The following is a 19764-nucleotide window of genomic DNA, read 5'->3' on the forward strand; positions in this document are numbered from 1 at the left end:
TGTAGTTAGAGCCCGGTTGACACGGTGTCCAAGTGTACTTGGACTAAGTACACTTGGATGCTGCCATGTTAGTATACGTATACGGATGCTGTGCGCGTTTCACTTGTACGCTGCTTCTATTGTATGTGTTATCTGTGATATAACAGTTAATACGATACAAGCAGCGTACAAGTGAGACGCGCGCAGCATTATTAGTGCCTAGAGTTACATGGCAATATCCAAGTGTAATCCGCCTTTAAAGGCTTTTAAAAACAGTTATATTTTTGAGATAAAATATTGAAAAGCTATTGACTCAAGAAGATATGAGGTAACTATTTGGTAAAATAAAACATTCGTACTCCACAATACCTACAACTTACTTTGAACACTGTCTTTGTGCGTTTCGCTCACCATGTTCAGATTCATCGGCAGAAAATTGAAATTGTTAGCGAAACGCGCGAATGTTCAAATGTTTAGTGTATTTTGTGGGAAACTGGTGTCTTATTTCCTGTTGTTACTCCCCAAAGGTTCCAACCTCAACTGTATTCTAACAATTTGGTATTTAATAAAATAATACAAATAATTTCTTCTCAACATTCCTACTATGCCATATATAATATCAAAAATAAATTAAACTATGGAATAAATAAATAAATAACTGCAATAGAAAATCGTATTTTTCGCATCACATTGAGCAGATCCTAATATAGAAATTGTCAAGTCGCTCTATACAGGGTGATTCTCAAATAAATGCAAATATTTTTAAGGCTGGTATATTTCGACCCCAGAAACACGTATATTGTAAAACTCCGTACCCTAGGCTTCCAGCACCCCTTGCATGTATTAGTTTTTATTCGCATTTTTTTGAAAATTTGGTATTTTCCGAAAAAATTATTTTTTTTAATTTTTAGTTAAACGACGCGCACAGCAAAGGTGTCCGGTGGCGTAGAGGTACAGGCTCTCGTCTACCAATCTCAAGGTAGTGGGTTCGAATCCTACACCCGGCATTTCATCAGCCGACTATTTTTATTAAAATAAAAATAGTTTGGGTACCTGGGTCGACTCAGCCTTAAATGAGTACTTGGGATTCACAATCCTGAGGTAATAATAGGCGGTTGAAGCGTAGTGCTAGCCACATTATGGCACCTTACTTGTATACCGAACGGCTCTAACATGGCAAGCTGTACCTTGCCATGCTATACTCCCAAGGCGTCAAACGCTATATACGGGAGCTATTATTATTATTATTATTAGTTAAAAAACATAATATTATGGCAACAGAGCTAGTAGATTAAATTTATAAGAAAAAAAAAACAGAAAAAAATACAGTTGTTCTCAAAATTTAAGCAAAATATGTATTTTTTTAAATTTTTAAAGTAAAATAACTCGGTCACTTTGGACTTATTTGAAAAACGGCAAAGAAAAAATATGTTTTTTTATCGAGATCTACCATCCCTGAAAATATTTGCACTTATTTAATACTCACCTTATATAATTAGAGCCCTTTCAAGTGCTATGGTCAGGATTTGATATATTGTTATAAGTTTTACTACAGGTAGTAGTTAGTATTTAAAAATGATCCAATGTTATTTAAGAACTACAATCATAGATTCTTTACTTTTACTTGTAGAATGTAAATACTATTTAGACAGTAGATATTTAGAATAAAATAAATAGTTGTTTTTATCTGTACCATCTTCAAACCCCATTAGAATTGAATTTTCCACTAATACTACATCACACGTTGACGTTTAGAGTAGTTAATTTTTTTCTCACAACTTTAATTTATAACAATTGAATCTAACATTTATAACGACTAAATTGAATTAAAATACAGTTACATTTAAGTAAATAATGTAGTTTGTATTAAACACAAGATACTCCTCTTAATTATATACTCTATGTTTCATTTGAACAAATCAAGATATACTCTTGACAAGCATGACGTCATTCGATTAACATCTAGTCATATAGCTATAGAAGTTTAACGAACATAACTCTTATTAATTTTTTACATTGAAATGTTTTAGTGCACCTAAGAGATCGGTAAAGTTCAATCCTGCTGAGAGCGAAACATTTAAGTACTTGCAGGAGGAGGAACATGGCGGCTACGGAGGTCCCGTCCAAGAGATCAGCGTGCCTCCGCAGAGTAAAATATACGCCCCCACCAAGGTAAACGATATTAAAAGTAGGATTAAGACGGCTTAGTTGTAGCTCGTGGCACTAGAATGCGCTTTAGTCGTGGCTGCGTTGATGCCTTATTTGCTCACAAGTAGGTGATTTGTTTTGAAGTATCTATAATAAATGTGGCCAGTTCAAATTCGAAAGTCAGTTAATTTAACTTGTTAAATCAAACTTTGCGTAATCTTGCATCATTTTCGGCGTTGCTTCAAGATACATCTGCACTTTAACAAGCTAAAAAGTTTTTTTAAACACTTACATCATCACCATCATCATTATTTTCAGCTTATTCAACCATTTTCAATTATGATGTATCCTCACTCACATATTTAGGTACTCTCTTTGTAGTTGGGTTCATTGGGCCCAAGTTATCCCTGCTAATATCATGGTCCCATCTCACGTTCGGTCTTCTAGGCCTCTTAATTCCTCGTGGGTACCATGCTGTCATTTTTGTGGTCCATCTGTTGTCCGTTCTTCTTGCCAGGTGTCCTGCCCATTGCCATTTGAGGGATTTGACTCTGTGGTTGATATCTATTACCTGGGTCTTTTGTCGTATCCACTCTATTATTTTGCGGTCTCTCTTGGTTATTCCCAGCATATTTCGTTCCATTGAGCGTTGTGCGATCTGCAGTTTCCTTATGATGTCCGTTTTAACTGTCCAGGTTTTGCATGCATAGGTCAGGACTGGTAGTAAACATTTGTCGAATGTTTCCTTCTTTAGATAAAGTGGCATTCTAGATTTTAATATGATTGTAATATGAAATAAAAATGAAACTTTTACCCCCTGTATCTCAGAAACTAAGCATTTTAAGACTTACATTTATACGAACTTTTTTACTTATTTTTATCTGCAGAATATGCTGCCGAAGTTTCCGAAATACAGTTCGGACCACCCTGTATATATTGGCGAGAGTTTTTATATCTTCTACGTTATTCAGTTTTATTTATGTATGTCACGTCAATCACATTATCGTGGGAGCTCACTGAGACAAGTCTCAGAGATATCTAATTTAAAGCACAACACTTATTTAACACTCACCCTGTACTGTTTAAATTATTTTCTTGTGTTTTTATGGATTTTACACGAACAGTACTGTAAAATTTTATGAGCCTGCAGACATGTTTGCATTACTGACTTTCGAGTTTGGAAAGACTATATGTTTGTATTTTGAATGATACGCACTAAAATGCTAAAATGCTTATTGATTTGAATGCGAAATGTGCCAAAATTATGTAAACAATTTATTTTTTTATGATTTTGCATCTTTCATTCGTTTTTATTGTCTTATTTTGGATGTTGATTGGATCTTTCGTGTTTTTTGTATTGTGTTAAGAAAAATATTAGTACATGTGGGTGCCAATGATGACTCTGTATTTATTTTTTCTTCATTACACATCTGTACGTACTTTTCAAGATATATTATGGTGTCATGATTAACTAAACACTAATAATCTTAAATATGTTCTATAAGATTTAGAATAATGCATCCTAATAATCTAGAAAAATAGTTTGTCAGAAATACTTTGTACAGAGTGATTCAAATTTTATACCTACCTAATACTAGAAAAATGGAAAATTAAAATACAAAATTATTCTATAGTATCCACAGGGACCGGTTAGGGTCAAGGGTTTTCAATAACAAGGGGCCGCGCGTCCTCTTCCGGAAACACTGCGACCTGTGAGACCTATAGTGTTTGTCCTCTGCACCCATTCTCCTATTCCTGTACCTTGATAGGATGTGAGCATAGTTCCTCCGGTTCTAGCCTAGCTTTCCCAAATAAAAAGTGTCGCTTGTGATCCAGAGCCTCACAGTGACATATGTATGTGCTCCGCTGTTTCAGGATCTTTATCGCAGAGTCTGCAAAGACTTCGTTGATACAGGTTGAGCTTGTTCAGGTAACACTTGACAGCCATGTGTCCTGTCAAGAGGCCTGTTGTAATCAGCACTTTATTATTTATTACAGTTGCTAAGCATTAGCAGTTCTTTTGTGGTTTTATGTTTTAGAGTTAGGTCCTTGAATAAAGGCCTTGCTGTGCCTGTGGTCCTGTCTCTTCCTCCAGTGGACATTCTGGGTTGCAAGGGTTGCAAAAGACGTCAAATTTTGCTTGAAAATTTGTCATCAAAGTTATTTATTCCGCAACGCAATTATTACTTTTGAACATGTTTTTTTCTAAACATTTATTAGAATTTAACAATAGTACTACCAACTACCATGTCGATAAATTTGTTTCTTTTCAAATGTCATCTATTATAAATAATTTAAATAATAAAAAAATTCTCGAAATAGAATTAATAATTAATTTAATAGAAATTTAAAGGTGCCCGGTGACGTAGAGGTACAGGCTCTCGTCTACTAATCGCAAGGTATTGGGTTCGAATCCCACACCCGGCATGGCATCAGCCGAATATTTTTATTAAAATAAAAATAGTTTGGGTACTTAGGTCGACTCAGCCTTAAATGAGTACTTGGGATTCACAATCCTGAGGTAGTAATTGGCGGTTGAAGCGTAGTGCTAGCCACATTACCTTCCTTGTATACCGAACGGTTCTAGTATGGCAAGCTCTGTACCTTGCTACTCCCAAGGCGTTAAACGCTATATACGGGAGCTATTATTATTATTATTAAGTAAAATGGAGAACTACCCTCTGTAAAACCGTCTCCGATACTAGCTGTTGTCAAAGCCTTGAAACTGTATGATGATTTATAACTCAAGAGGGGAGAACACAATAAACTTATAAGTCGCGGAGATTAACCCCCCCCCCCCTTCTCAAACAATCAACAATTTACCAAATAACTTAACTAATCAGCTGGGTGGTCAGAGATAAGCGTATAATAGGTAGGTATTTATTATTAGGTACTTTCCATGCAAATTACAGTACGTCTGTCCGTTCTGCAGCTACGGGGTATCCGTGAGAGGGGAAACGATATTCTCTCGATGTTTTTCGTAAAAAATTAGACGACGCCTCCCATCATTAAAAATTCGACAAATTTGCACGTAGCCAATAAAATGAGTGGGCGGAGCGATTAGCGGTACGTACTCGTCAAGTCGACGTATAAAATATATTTCTGTTTATTTAAATGTTTTTTGTCCGCATTCCTTTCATAGACACAGATCCAGCAGATGTACTGTATATAAGTCGACAGGCTGGTTGTGAATAGGCTGTGCTCTTGAATTCCAAAATTTTAAATTAATCAAATTGCATTTTATTTAGTGTTTACCTGCTGCTGCTGGTGTAAGTCCAGTGCGCCAAGTTTGGAACACTCTGTACCTTGTATTTTACAAAATATTTTTACCGTTTATAAAATGGGAGAATCGTTGGCCTCTACTGCGCATGCATTTGAGAAAGTTCTTGTATATTGTTAAAAAAGTACGTAATATTTTATGTTTTAGGTGTTTCCGATTCCTCGCAGATACGCTCTTTAAAGCGCGCTTGTATGTATCGTCGTTGTTGTGTCGAAATTTTTTTTTCGAATTTTCATTCAATTTTCCGCACCGACACTTCACATTAACATCCTTATTTAATTATCATCTTTTTTGGCACAAAATATTGTTTACTAGCGCTCACCAATTTATTTGTAAGTTGTTTATTTTTAACACTGTGTGGACTTGCTCATTAACGGTTTGTTTTAGCTCTGGAGATTTGGCTAACATAGTAACATAAACTTGCAATAAAATTATATTTTAATAATATAAAACAGCTTTAAAAATACATGCTGATGTATTTTGTATTTCAAGTATGCTGAGAAAATTTTTTAGTGAATTCCTCATGAAATTCTCTTTTTCCTGATGAATAAATTTAAATAATAATACAGGGTGGTCCGAACTGTTATTCCGGTATCTTCCACAGCATATTCTGCAGATAAAAATAAGTAAAAAAGTTCGTACAAATGTATATCCTAAAATGCTTAGTTTCGGAGATACAGGGGTAGAAGTTTTATTTATATTTCGATTTTTTCCAAATAATTTCTGAAGTAACGTCAATATTTCGATAAAAATTGGCATCTGGAAGTTTTATGACATGAGGAATTTGATTTTGTTTGATGACATGAGGAATTTGATTGAGTAATAACTTTTTGTCCGTACCTGTATAAAACTACTGAGTAAAAAAATATACATTTACAGCGTTTTTTGCGTAAAAAGGTTACTTGGTAAAAATCTCAAGTAGAGTAATGGTTTCCGAGATATTTGAAATCGAAATTATCGATACCTGACATAAATTCAACATGTTGACTAAATAGTGATTAGACTGAAATCATAAATTTGAAATGTTTGGTTTTGTTTGGTTTAACAGAAACTGTTTTATTTATCATTTTTCGAAGAAAAAATTATAATTAATTTAAAAAAATAAAAAATTCCAAAATTTATCATTTCGGTTGCTCGTAGCGATTTTTACCTAGAGAAATTTTTTACGTAAAAAATCATGGAAGTGTATATTTTTCCAACCAGTAATTTGATACAGGTACGGAAGAAAAGTTATTGCTCTTCAAAACAGTTAAAACACATGTAGGTGACGCCCCCTACAAATTGGAGTCGTATTTGCATCAAAATCAAATTTCTGATGTCAAAAAACTTCCAGAAACTAATTTTCATTTAAATATTGACGTTACTTCAGAAATTATATGGAAAAAATCTCAATAAAAATGAAACTTCTACACCCTGTATCTCCGAAATTAAGCATTTTAGGACATACATTTATACGAACTTTTTTATTTATTTTTATCTGCATAATATGCTGCCAAAGTTTCCTGAAAACAATTCCGACCACCCTGTATATCGAATACAACTCCTTGCAAAATGTGCAATACGTATTTTTCGTTTCTATTCTTTTAAAAGTTTGATCATTCTTAGATTTAATGATTTGGTTTTAAAACAAACGAAACAAAAATCTAAAGACTGAAAACATTTGGGTTGTTTTGCACTTTTAAAGCACAAATAATGATATAAATATAAGAAAAAAATTGGTTAAAGTATTTAACTTGTATGTTCCTTTTAGAAAGGTCCCCACGTAGTTAACCAAAGTAACCCTCAATACTTAAGCGCCATAGGAAACGATCCAGAGGTCATTCAGCAAAGTGGATCCTTCAGGAGGCTGATGATGTCCGTTCTACCAGGAAGCAACTACTAAACGCACCATTTATTTTTTATTTTGCATATAAAACACTGAGAAGTCCGAGCCAAAACACTCATTTCTCAGTCCAAGCCAGTATCGCAAATTTTCTCCATTTTTATTCAAGTAGAGAATTTGAGACTACAGTTCCTTTCGAATCAATTAAAAACAACGAATATTTTAAAAATGTTCGAAATAATTTTTTAATATATCTGTCAAATTTATGTCCAATTTAGACTTAGAGAGAGCCATTTGAGAGTCAGAACACAACCATCGTTTGTTTGGTTATAAGTTTGAGGGGTATGAAAAAAAAGCGTATGCGTTGTTACTATTAAATGTTACATATATTATCTATTTATATTTTGTTAGTTATAAAAAGCAGGACACTTTTGACAGCATTCACTAGATATTTGACCAACTGTCAAATAAATTTTATTCATCGTGAAGAGGTCAACAGTAGTCCGTGATGTTGTGTTTTTTTTTCGTTTCTTTTAATTATGTTTTGAGATTCTATAAACGAGTGAAATCTAGTCAAAATGTACTTAGTTAGTGAACATCTTTTTTTCACAAAGAATAACGATGCACAGAAGAAAAAAAATTGTTAAAACATCACGAGTTCTAAATTTTTTGCATCGTTCATAATAATTTGTTCGGGGTGTCAAACTATAGTTTAATAAATTTCTTGTTTATAAATAAAGCACTAAAATAGCGGTTAAACTATTTGTTGCACGTACTAGTTTTTAATAAGTTAGATATTTGTTATCGAGAGAGCTATTTACTTCTGTAAAAAACTATAAGGAGTGTTAAAAATGTATTTATTTATTTAAAAATATACAAAAATATAAAGTTATATTTATGTAATATTGTTTTTTATTTAAAAAATACCTTATAACTAAATTACAGTACTTTTAGGTACGAGTAAGTACCTCTACACTTTTTTTCAAACCATTTATCTCTTTTATTCTGCATATTGAACACTGACAAGTCGGAGCCAAAATACTAATTTCTCAGTTTAAGCCAGTATCGCAAATTTTCTCCATTTTTATTAAAACAACGAATATTTTAGAAATGTTCGAAATATATTTTTTAAGATATCTGTTAAATTTATGTGTCTGGAAACGTTCTATCCTTTTTTAATCTTTCTATTATTAGTGTTAATTGTTGATAAATTTTATGTCAATTTTTAGTAAATGGCGGCTAGAGATTGACCTCACCAAATTTATCATCCATTGTCATTCTCTAAGCGCCTTTGGCGCTGTTTCTTTTTCATCTTGTGTCACAAAGAATAGCGATGCACAGAAAAGAACAAATGTTAAATTATCACAAGTTCTAAATGTTTACATCGTTCATAATAATTTGTAGTATCAAGGTGTTTCCCAAGTAGTCAAAAATTTAGGGTGTGATTCCTCATTGTGTATTTAAGAAAAACAAATATATGAAAATGGGGTCTAAGGTACCGTACGATCGAGAAAAAACGGCGTCCAGTTGGCTTGGAAATGAACATCGTTGACATTCCCCATATAATTTTACATATAAAATGACAGCGATCTTCATTTCATAGCCATCGCTGACGCCGTTTTTATTCGATCATACGGTACTTCCTTTCTGATAAGGAATACTAAAGGATTGTTAAAATTAAAAAAAATACATTCATAGTTGCTTTTCTTCCAAAACAATTCAACTAACTTGTTGAATATAAAGGCGTGCTCTTGGCTGATTTTTTTTTAAACGTTCGATGGACCAGAACAACTCAATAGATCAATCTTGTTTAAAAAGGATGTTCAATCAAGATAAAAATATTGTCTTGAAAAATCAGTGGCGTAGTTATTTTAATTATACGGGTGTGTCTCAAAAGTGACTCACTCCTATAACTTTTTTATTTTTTCAAATAAAAAAAAAACAAAATTTGGTATGTTAGTGTATGACATAAATTAGGGATTGATTGACGTAATCAATTGTTTTTGATCACTTCCTGTTTCACCGGAAATTACTACAACTTTTGATTTTTAAATAGCACCCCCCGTATTTTTTACTTTATTCGATAGAAAAAGACCCTCTGAATAGAATGACATATCATATGTCAACTTTTGAAATTTTCGCTTAAAAGAATTACCATATGGCTGTGTAAAAACACTAATTTTTAATCAAGGAGCCTTGGAAAAATATATTTCATTTTCTAATGTTTTTACTATCTTGTCCTGGCCGGTTAAAAGATGCCTAAAGCGTATTTTTAATCATATCTAATTTTTTCAAATAGAACGAGAAGAGCTCATTAGCATATTTAGAAAAAGCATTTTTTTCACGAATAATTTGGTACCACACACTTGATCTTTCGAGTCAAATTATCGTTATGAACCGCATGTTACAATTTCAAATAAACCAAATGCGAGTTGTATTGATCGAAATCAAATTTCCCATGTCAAAATACTCCCAGGCAGCAATATTTATTTGGAAAAAACCGAAGTAAAAATGAAACACCTGTTATATACACCCTGTATCTTCGAAACGAAGCCTTTTTAGGACATACATTAATACTAATTTTTTCACTTATCTTTATCTGCAAAATATGTTGCCCACGTTTCCCGAATACAATTTGGACCACCCTGTAAATAGAATAGTAGATAAAATAAAAAATATAGATAGAATCTATTCCGAAACTACCGACTATTGATTTTTGGGCTCGGCAACACTGTCGTTTAGTCACAGTCAGGCTGCTCGACCTCGATCGCTGGATCGTCGTTTTATGTTAAAACATTTTTAGTCGCGACGAGTTCTTTATCTGATGCAGTGCTTTGCTGTACTTAATTATGGAAGTAGACTTAGAAAAAATAATTGCGCTCATAGAGAGCAGGCCATCATTGTATAATTACCATCTGAAAGATCACCACAACCGGGAATTGAGAGACGCATTATGGGATGAAATTGCGCTTGAAATGAAAGCACCAGGTAAAAATTAGTTATTAGTTTTATTTATAGTGGGTTCAAGCAGCCAAATAAAAATAAAAAATTATAATTATTCCTCCGCCATACGATGAAGCTGTATTATTGATTAAAAACGAGTTTAATGATATACAGGGTATCCCAATCTAAGTTTGCATTAGAAGTTTATAGAGAACTATTACCCATACCATATCGAGAATACAAAAATATTCTCCATATGGCGATACTTCCGGAAATCCACAACTTTCTTATTTTAAATGGAAAAAAAATAACTTAAATTATATATTTAAAAAAACTCTTAAGATAACTCTTAAATTATTAATTTTAAAAAAATTATACTCAAACCATTAAATTCTACGTAAAAAGGTGGTTTGGAAATGTTTTCATAGAAATACAAAATTTTCCATAGCAAAAAAGTTACAGCGATTTGTTAAAAATGCACATTTTTGAAAAACACACCGTAACTCCGAAACGGTAACAGATATTGATGTGCGGTTTTCACCATCATGTTTTTGATGAAAATTGAGCTCCAGAAACCGATATTAGTTTTCGTCTATCTCCTATAGAAAAGGGTGTTTCCATTTAAAAGCGTCGAATTTGACCCACCCTGTACATATTACTTTTTTTAAGGACGTAATTTTATCAATAATTTAAAAATTGCTTAGGAGAAGAGTTCTAATGTTGATAGGTAGCCTGATCTTATCCAGTTGTTTAAAAAGTTCTCTTAGAAGTTTCAAGAGTACCAACAAACGACACTCTTAAAATTTAATAGCCTAATTAAAATTATTAGAAGAAATTATGTCAACAATTAAAATTAATTTTCGATTATTTAGTTGCAGATTGCAAAACAAAGTGGAATTCGTTGCGTAATTCATATGCTCGACAACTACGGGAAATAAAAAACAACCCCATCGGAGCAGCATCTTCTAAAAAGAAGATATGGTATCTTTTCGATTCTATGTCATTTCTAAAAGATTTTATGAGTCAACACAAGAAAATGAGAAGCAGTAATTATGATGAACCAACTATTTTAAAAACAAATAATATAAATAATGACGTATATGAAAATATGGTTGATTTTGAAAGCAGCAACTCCCAATTTTCAATATCATCCCCTCCCCCTATCTCATGCGAGCTAAATCCACCTAGGAAATCGAAAGATGTGTCTAAGAAGCATTGTAAAGAAAGTGCAACGGACCGAGTAGCTGAGTCAATGGTGGCATTTTTGAAATCGAAGACTGAACAGACAGAGGAAAAGCTTAATGCCAGTGATTTAAATTTCTTCAAAAGTTTAATACCTGACATGCAGAAATTATCAAGCAAGAGACATCGGCAATTTAAAGCAGAAATTATGTTATCGCTAAATAAGTTGTTGGATGAAGAGGAAGAAGAAATCGCCCGAAATTCTTCAAGCAGTAGCATGGCACAAGATCAGACTTAACCAGCCCGGGCCAATTTGACATAATATTTCATTACCTACCAATCTTATTAAAATATGTAAAATGTTATACTGTTCAATAAATAAAACTTATCTAGGAGGAAGTAATCTTCGTCTCCATATGTTTCTTTTTCCAAATTTGATTATCAATTATTTACAATAGATAATCAAAAGAAGAAGGGCTTATTTAAGTAAAAAGAACTTATTTTTTCCATCTGCTCTTTTCTCTTTCAAAAAAGACTGAGGGTGCAGCCACACTATCCTAAAAACGGCGTATCGGCGTAACGGCGTAACGACCTTGAATCGATTTCCAGTAATTCTATTGGCTGAAATTTTTGACAGATGAATTTGACAGATAAAATTTCTGACAGATGAATGTTTCAGCCAATAGAATTACTGGAAATCTATTCAAGGTCATTACGCCGTTACGTCGATACGCCGTTTTTAGGATAGTGTGGCTACACCCTGAAGTGTTTTTTCCTAGAGATGTAGCTGGCGTTACCGTCAGCCTGTCTGAGAATTCCGAGATTTAATTTAGCTCTGCGCCGCTGCGCGCTGAGTCGTTTACAGGGCAGCGGATAAAGAATACTGTAGCGTAATTCTGCTTTCAGTCGACAGAGTGAGTGGTTGCCGGGAACAGTGTTGCCAGAACTACTGATTAATCCGTAGATTTCCGGATTTTGGACACAGTATGTTAATAACAAGGATTTTCTATAATTAAACATTTTAATAAAATATTATATTATAAAACAAAGAACGGCGTCAGAGTTGGCTTGGAAATAAAGATCGCTGTTATTTCATATGTAAAATATTATGGTAAATGTCAATAATCGTCGTTTCCAAGCCAACTAAACGACTTTTTTCGATCATACGACATATTCAGTACCTATAAAAGAATTTTTATGTTTGTTGTTTATTCTATGTTTAACACGAATAAATTTTCAAAACATAAACGCGGATTTTTTATCCAAAGATATTTTCGTCAAACGTATTACAGATATTACACATTTTAATATGGTTGCTTTGTTGTTGCTTTTAAATCCACACCGACTTTCATATATGCTTTCATATGCCTTCGCTGGCCGAATTAGAGAAAATAAATGTTTTATGCGTTGACCACAGAACGACTGGTGTCTCCACCGTACGGCACATAAGATGCACTTGAGACGTAAGGGGAAATCAAATCAGCCTTGTCACAAATTCACCCATTAGGTTGCGTATCTTCCCGATTCTTTCAATCAACAATGAAATAAAATAATACTTAATATTTGAAATGTAAATACTTAATATATGGAATCAATATAAATCAATTTTAATTTAAAGTACTTAATATTTTAATTATTATGAGTATTCTTTATTAATAGCTCTTCCTATAAGCATTCTTCTAATTTCTGACGTTCCCGCACCGATTTCATAAAGTTTAGCATCTCTTAGGAGCCTTCCTGCTGGATAATCATTAATATATCCATTTCCACCTAAAACAACATCAATATATTTGTAGTACTAGTACTACAACAAGAATTTATGAATATCACCTAAAATCTGTATAGTGTCCAAACCCATTTGAGTAGCTTTTTCTGCGCAATACAATATTACTCCTGCGCAGTCCTTGCTGTTTACTTTTCCTTTGTCGCAAGCTCTGGCAACGTTGTAAAGGTAGTTGCGGCATGCCGAAAGGGTGGTGTACATATCCGCTAATTTACCCTGCATAAGAATTATAATAATTATTTATTTATTGGGCAAATTTAAAAAAAGTACTAAATTTAAATTATACAGGGTGGTCCGAACTGTATTCCGGAAACTTTGGCAGCATATTCTGCAGATAAAAATAAGTAAAAAAATTCGTATAAATGTATGTCCTAAAATGCTTAGTTTCGGAGATACAGGATGTAGAAATTTCATTTTTATGTAGAAATATTATTTTTTCCAATTAATTTCTGAAGTAATATCAATATTTAGAAAAAAAATTGTGTCTGGGAGTTCTTTGACATGAAAAATTTGATTTAGATGTTAATATAACTCCTATTTGTAGGGGGCGCCACCTACATGTGTTTTAACTGGTTTGAAGAGTAATAACTTTAGATTTTTGCTTTATTGACTACTTGTCAAAGATTAGATGTCAAAGAATTTAGATATACGTCAATTTGACTTACCTGCTTCAGTAGCGTATCGGATGTTTATAGTTATAAATAATTATTATAACTTAACTATTTTTATTAGAATTTTATATTTTTATAAGAATTTTAATAACTACCAACATTTATTCGCAACGTAAAATAAAAAAAAATATTGAGTCTACCGCACGTCTACCCTACATCATAGTTTTACATTTTTAAATAAAATTAGAACGGCACTGATAAACCGGAATTTAAGTCGGCCATATTTGAGGCCCATCGCGGTGGACCTAAGATTTTTTATATGCTCCTTCCTTAGTCTTCTTATTCAAAGGACAAAATCGAAATAAAAATGGAACTTCTACACCCTGTAGATACACCCGGAGATCCGAAACTAAGCATTTCAGAACATACATTTATACGAACTTTTTTGCTTATTTTTATCTGTAGAATATGCTGCCGAAGTTTCTGGAATACAGTTTGGACCATCCTGTATCTTGAGAGGTATTGTGACTGTGCCTGTGGAAGAAAATATAGTTTGAGAGGTTTGTATTTTCTATTTTGATTGGTACCTATTAATAGCTTCTATATTATTCATATCTGTATTATTAACTTCTTTTGGGATAATTTTAATCTATAAAACATTTTATCTTATTCATAAATTTCTTCCTGGGAGGAGTAATTACCCCCAATACCCTTCCCGTATATAATCCACTGCACCCGACACACTGTTGCAGTCTGTATGATCAATTACGTATAACAGAATATAAACATTCATGTAAAAATCCCCATTAACCAATTAAGAGCAGACGAAAGTAGGCGGTGCAGAAAACCCACAGTGTCATTTACCTCATTCTGGACCACATCTTTTTTCTGCCAATTTCATGAAAAATCGCAAGAAAATTACCTGAATCAGCTGGAATTCCCCTATTCGCTTGTTGAACTGCTTTCTGACGTGCGCGTAAGCAAAGGCTACGTCACAGCAGGCCTGCATAATGCCCACCGGGCCTGCGGCTAAGGTCAGCCTTTCTAAATCCAGTCCGCTCATCAACACGTACACGCCTAAAAAGGAAATGCAGTGAATAAGATGTGGAAAAATGTATGTACGTAAACAGATGCATTATTGATGTATTTATTAACATGGGGTTTTCATAGAATCAAAACAGAAAAACGCGCGCAAATCGCATTAAATTAGTTTTAATTTGTTTATTGAAATTTATTAGGTTTTATATTAATAATAAAAATAGTTATACATTAATGCATTTAAGACTCTCCCTGCATAATTTCAAGAGACAACATTCAGAACAAAACATGACAAAATAATATCTACTTTTGAATTTAGGGACAGAACAAAACTGTCATTAATATCATAATTATATTATTACGCTAGATAGACTCTAGAAAATAATTATAATACAGACAAAATGATTCACCACAATTCTTCCAATCTTACTACGTAAATAATAAAAATAATTCAAATCAGGTTGTAATTGGATTAAACGGAAATGCACACCATACATATCAATTATGTTTTATTTATTGAAATGTATTCTCATTTCTGCCATGTTTTTTTTACATAATCCTGCATTTCCCGTGTACCTGCATATTGATTATGATTACGCAAAGTTATATTGAATTTGCTCCTCTAGTTTTTTAGTATTTAAATTTTGATTGTGTGTCCAGCTTAAACAAATTAATAACATTTTTAAATATTATCTATAATTCTTAAAAGTACCTTAGATTAGACTAGATTTTGAGGTAACTATTGACCTGTTCCACTGCGACCTTTTTGGGTCTATTGTGGTCTATCCTTTTCAAAAAGTATTCTAATTTGAATACTTACTGATACTACTATACATATAAAATGGTTAAAGAACTTAAAGAATAGGGAACTCCCGGTACTTTCGGTACCAAGATTTCCCGGGCTTGAACCCTAATTGTGACCCTCGTGACTCCATACCCAAGTTGACGTAACATTGCTACGCTTACCTAATGCATAGTATGATCGAAATAAACGGCGTCCAGTTAGCTTGAAAATGAACATCGATGACATTTCACATATAATTTTACTTGTAAAATGACAGCTTCATAGCCATCCCCAACGCCGTTTTGTTCATTTCATAGCCATCCCCAACGCCGTTTGTTTCTCGATCATACTGTATTTAGAGCACGGAGAAGATATAACGTTAAAAAATATAATACCTTATTACCCTTTATTTCAATATATATTGTAAATTCATTTTATCCAGTTTTAAAATATTAATAAATTAAAAAAAAAATTTAACTGGTACCTATATAAACTTAATTTATGTATATTTAAACCGATCATACTGATGGTTTTATATACAGCCCTTGTTTATATATTCTTATACAGCTATATGAATGATATTTTTTTCACAATTATAAAATGACGACATGTTACATTTGATATTAATAATTACAAAATTTTGTATATCAGATAACCTTTGAAATGAACTTGATTATTTCTCATCAATGATCTTACACAAATTTAATAATAGATATGTTTATTATGTTTGGTTCAATGTTACTATAATAAATAATAACAAATACATAATTACCAGAAACAGAACAGAAAGCAGTCAATCTATTACTACATCACAAAAATATCTGTTTTTGTGTATTTAATTACTATTCTATATAGAATAAACCCCTTTTCAGCACATTTTGAAATTACACAATTAAAAATTCTAATGTAATGCGACTTGTATATCTTGCATCATAAAAAGGACAATGTTTGATAATAATTCTATTTTACTATTTTACTATAGTCGCCTTGTTGGTAAATACCATATGATTAAAAAATATGATCGATGACATTTCCCATACCCCGCTGGGCCGCTGGCAAGCGAACCTTTAGGTCGGCGTTTACATGTATAGGAGTGAGTCGTTATGGCAATGTAGTAAGTCGGAATCACAGTCGGAATGAGCAAAAATACGAAGAATTTATTACATAACTACTTAATCTGACGCTAGATTCCATGCGCTTGGGAAAATACTCGCCGTCTGTCTTTATTCAGTACATCTTATTTTACTAAGCGTGTTGACCGTACTCTTCGTACATATGAAAACCGGCACCCAAGACCAAAAATGCCAACCCTTAGTATAATTTACAAATAAAAAATAACAGCGATCTTTAATTCATAGCTATCGCAAACACCGTTTTTTTCGATCATATTATAACAATTAAGAAAAAAAGAAATACTAAAGAAGAAACAATGGCCTAACTTTCAGTTTGGTACTATATCTACTAAAATAATAAATTGAATAACAAAAATATATGATTATTATAGTTTATTTAATTATTCTTACCTTTATTTTCACTTCCTATTAAGTTTTCTTTGGGCACTTTGCAGTCTTCAAAAATCAACTCTCCTGTATTGGAACCCCTCATTCCTAGTTTATCCAGTTTTATGCCACTTTTAAATCCTGGAAAGCCCCTTTCTACTATAAAGGTCGAAACCCCATGCTGAGATTTTGTAGTTTTTGGATCAGTCTTCGCATATACCTGCATTTTTATGTTTAAGTTTTTATTACATTTGAACTAAAGAACACAGGAAGCCACCCTGTATACTTACTACTAGAACATCGGCATCTGGTCCGTTAGTTATCCAAAACTTGGTACCATTCAGTATATAGTAATCACCGCATTTCTCAGCTTTTAATCTCATAGATACCACATCTGATCCAGAGTTGGGTTCTGACATTGCCAATGCTCCGATATGCTCTCCAGTGCATAACTAAAAATAAATATAATCTGGACCTAGCTTATTTAAAATGTTCAGTTGGTATAGGATAAAACTAAATAAAAATGTGTTATTGATTCTCTGGAATACACTGTAATTGGTATTTTAACATAGTATCAGACAAAAACTAATAACTAAATAGATGTTAACACAAGTGAAAGACGCAAACTTAGCAAGAAAATCATTAGTTAAAGCAAAAAATAAATACTTTAGGTAAATACTTCTTTTTTTGTTCTTTGTTGGCATTTCTTTGAATTTGACCTAGACACAAATTCGAGTGTGCTATGAAAGACAGCGCTATTGCTGGACAGGCTCTGGACAGTTCTTCCAAGATAATTATCTGTTCCAGATAGCCGCTGTCTGATCCACCATATTCAGATTCAGCTGTTATACCTAAAATCATTTTAAAATATTGCTTTATTATGTGTGTCGACATTTGTAATGAAATTTATACTCGTAGATGCAATGCAAATAATATTTATTCATTAAAATATCTATGGTTCACCAAATAAACTTTTAGTCACGCTTGACCGACACAGCGTTGCCCACTTTTACATATTTTCTTTTAATCAAAATCTTTTAGGAAACAAAAATAGATTAATTATCAATATATAAACAGTTATTATTTACATCAACAAAATTCACGTTCTTAACAGCACTTAAGTGAAATAAAGGACTATTACTGCCGTTTTCCCGTTCAAAATATTGTAATAAACTTGCAATGTGTTTTTTACGGCTATTAAGCTATCTTGTACGCTTCGCACTAAAAGAGGTTCTAAAAGAACAATGTTCGACTGCAAGGTCTGCTAATAAACATGTTCAAGATTGAAGTATCACAACATTATTTATTTACACCAAAAACTCGTATTGTAAAACTAAAGTGTCAAAACGAATGACAATGAGGAAATAAATAAATAAATGCGGCAACTTGATATTTTTTACAGCAGAGCTACCACCTGAATCCCCAGCGCGAAATTTAAATTTCAGTTAGTCAGCACGGCGCCAAATATGTCCATGGTTGGCAACTTGTTGGCAACAATGAATTTAAAAATCGCGCCCTCGATTACGTAACTAAAAGTTTAATTGGTATGAAATATATACTATAACCTAACGTTAAATACAAAGTATGTATTTTTTTCTATTTTTAAATTTATAGGAAATATTTTAAATTTCAAAATTGTAATGCTAGAATAAGTCAATATTTATTTTTTATATTTTATGCTATTAATAAGTAAATGTTTTTAAATAGGTAAATCAGATTTTGTTTTAATAATAACATTCCACGTCAATGTTAACAATGTTTATTTATTTAATGGATATTTAAAAGAGCAAATATTTAATGTTAAACTACGAAATTACGGTCATAAAATTATTATACAGTAATTAGTGATTATTTTCAGTGAAATTACCTAGAAATCCCAAGTCTCCCAACTTTTTCCAAAAAATCCTAAGATCTTCAAAATTATTTGTTCTATCTATTTCAGCCGCCTTAAATGCTAATTCTTTTTGGGCAAAATTAAACGCCGATTCCCTAAGCTAAAACAAATTTTAATAATGTTAATTTTATTATTTCAACCTTGAACCTAGATATATTTTTATTTTTAGCGCATATTTGCTAAAACGTGTTTATAATAATTATGTGTATTTTACCTGAATTTGTTCTGAAGTTAATCCGAATATGTGCTCGTCTATTGGATAATACTGTGACACATGCCTTTCCTGAAGAATATTTGTTTTATTTAGGGTTCTTAAAAGAAACGATCCAACTCTTCTAGCCATATTCGAGGCAATACAATTTAACAAAAACTCGCGCTGTCTTGCAACTAACTTGAAATCTTCTTTGTATTCTTTCAAAACAGAAAAGTTGAAAATCACTATCTATCTTATCGCGACAGCATTTCGAAATAAGGCAATTAAAGGCTGTTTTACTGTGTGCGCTATTGGACAATTTGATTAAACGGTTTTAAATTAATGTTTTGGAGTTTTAGCATGCCATACGATATATTGTATATGATGTTTATCTGTGTAAAAGATTTCTTGATGAAAAATACAATCTTATTGATAGTGCCCAACCAATGATTTTTTTCTAATGACGCTTGGATATTGTGTCTAGTTCTTTCAAATATAGCTATTATTTAATTATAATACGCTTTGGCCATACTCACAATCATACTTATTCAGAAATTATCAAAAAAATGATCAAAAATCTTTACTAACTTAATGTTTTAAAATATAAA

General features: G+C 32.3%; 3 protein-coding genes across 11 annotated transcripts in view; 2 read left to right on the top strand and 1 right to left on the bottom strand.

Moving 5' to 3' along the window:
* Positions 1-7836, top strand: part of LOC115875414 (PDZ and LIM domain protein 3) — a 52868-nt gene extending 45032 nt beyond the window's left edge. For 6 of the 8 annotated variants that reach the window (XM_030890866.1, XM_030890869.1, XM_030890865.1 and 3 more), the window contains 2 exons: positions 2010-2151; positions 7158-7836. In XM_030890866.1, coding sequence (XP_030746726.1) covers positions 2010-2151; positions 7158-7289 — 274 coding nt within the window. In that variant the 3' untranslated portion in view covers positions 7290-7836. Of the gene's footprint in view, positions 1-2009; positions 2252-5554; positions 5597-7157 lie in introns of all 8 variants that reach the window. The other 2 variants (XM_030890868.1, XR_004049006.1) reach the window with 2 other exon arrangements.
* Positions 7837-9655: 1819 nt separating this feature from the next.
* On the top strand, positions 9656-11939 carry LOC115875416. 2 transcript variants are annotated; one of them, XM_030890872.1, is made up of 3 exons: positions 9656-10090; positions 10130-10217; positions 11045-11939. In XM_030890872.1, exons 1-3 carry the CDS (start codon positions 10079-10081, stop codon positions 11650-11652), a joined length of 708 nt encoding a protein of 235 aa, XP_030746732.1. In that variant the 5' UTR covers positions 9656-10078; the 3' UTR covers positions 11653-11939. The 2 variants fall into 2 exon arrangements, with proteins under 2 accessions (XP_030746732.1, XP_030746730.1); XM_030890870.1 differs by having other exon boundaries at positions 9656-10217.
* A 971-nt stretch (positions 11940-12910) lies between these two features.
* LOC115875417 (isovaleryl-CoA dehydrogenase, mitochondrial) lies at positions 12911-19483 on the bottom strand. Its single transcript, XM_030890873.1, has 8 exons — positions 19178-19483; positions 18937-19063; positions 17736-17920; positions 17360-17521; positions 17094-17289; positions 14671-14825; positions 13185-13353; positions 12911-13124 (listed from the first exon to the last, which is right to left on the bottom strand). Exons 1-8 carry the CDS (start codon positions 19304-19306, stop codon positions 12991-12993), a joined length of 1257 nt encoding a protein of 418 aa, XP_030746733.1. The 5' UTR covers positions 19307-19483; the 3' UTR covers positions 12911-12990.
* Between the last annotated feature and the right edge of the window lie 281 nt (positions 19484-19764).

Source organism: Sitophilus oryzae, unplaced genomic scaffold (assembly GCF_002938485.1).
Source record: "Sitophilus oryzae breed Bouriz unplaced genomic scaffold, Soryzae_2.0 scaffold_1385_pilon_pilon, whole genome shotgun sequence".
NCBI classification, from domain to species: Eukaryota; Metazoa; Arthropoda; class Insecta; order Coleoptera; family Curculionidae; genus Sitophilus; species Sitophilus oryzae.

Bases quoted from the DNA above. Each gene is read 5' to 3' on its own strand.
- LOC115875416 (XM_030890870.1), top strand. From the start codon at position 10,079: ATGGAAGTAGACTTAGAAAAAATAATTGCGCTCATAGAGAGCAGGCCA. The intron at 10,218-11,044 runs GTAAAAATTAGT...TCGATTATTTAG, and splicing joins GCTTGAAATGAAAGCACCAG to TTGCAGATTGCAAAACAAAG.
- LOC115875417 (XM_030890873.1), bottom strand. From the start codon at position 19,306: ATGGCTAGAAGAGTTGGATCGTTTCTTTTAAGAACCCTAAATAAAACA. The intron at 17,921-18,936 runs GTAATTTCACTG...AAATGATTTTAG, and splicing joins GGGAGACTTGGGATTTCTAG to GTATAACAGCTGAATCTGAA. The intron at 17,522-17,735 runs GTATTTATTTTT...ATTTATTTTTAG, and splicing joins AAAAGAAGTATTTACCTAAA to TTATGCACTGGAGAGCATAT.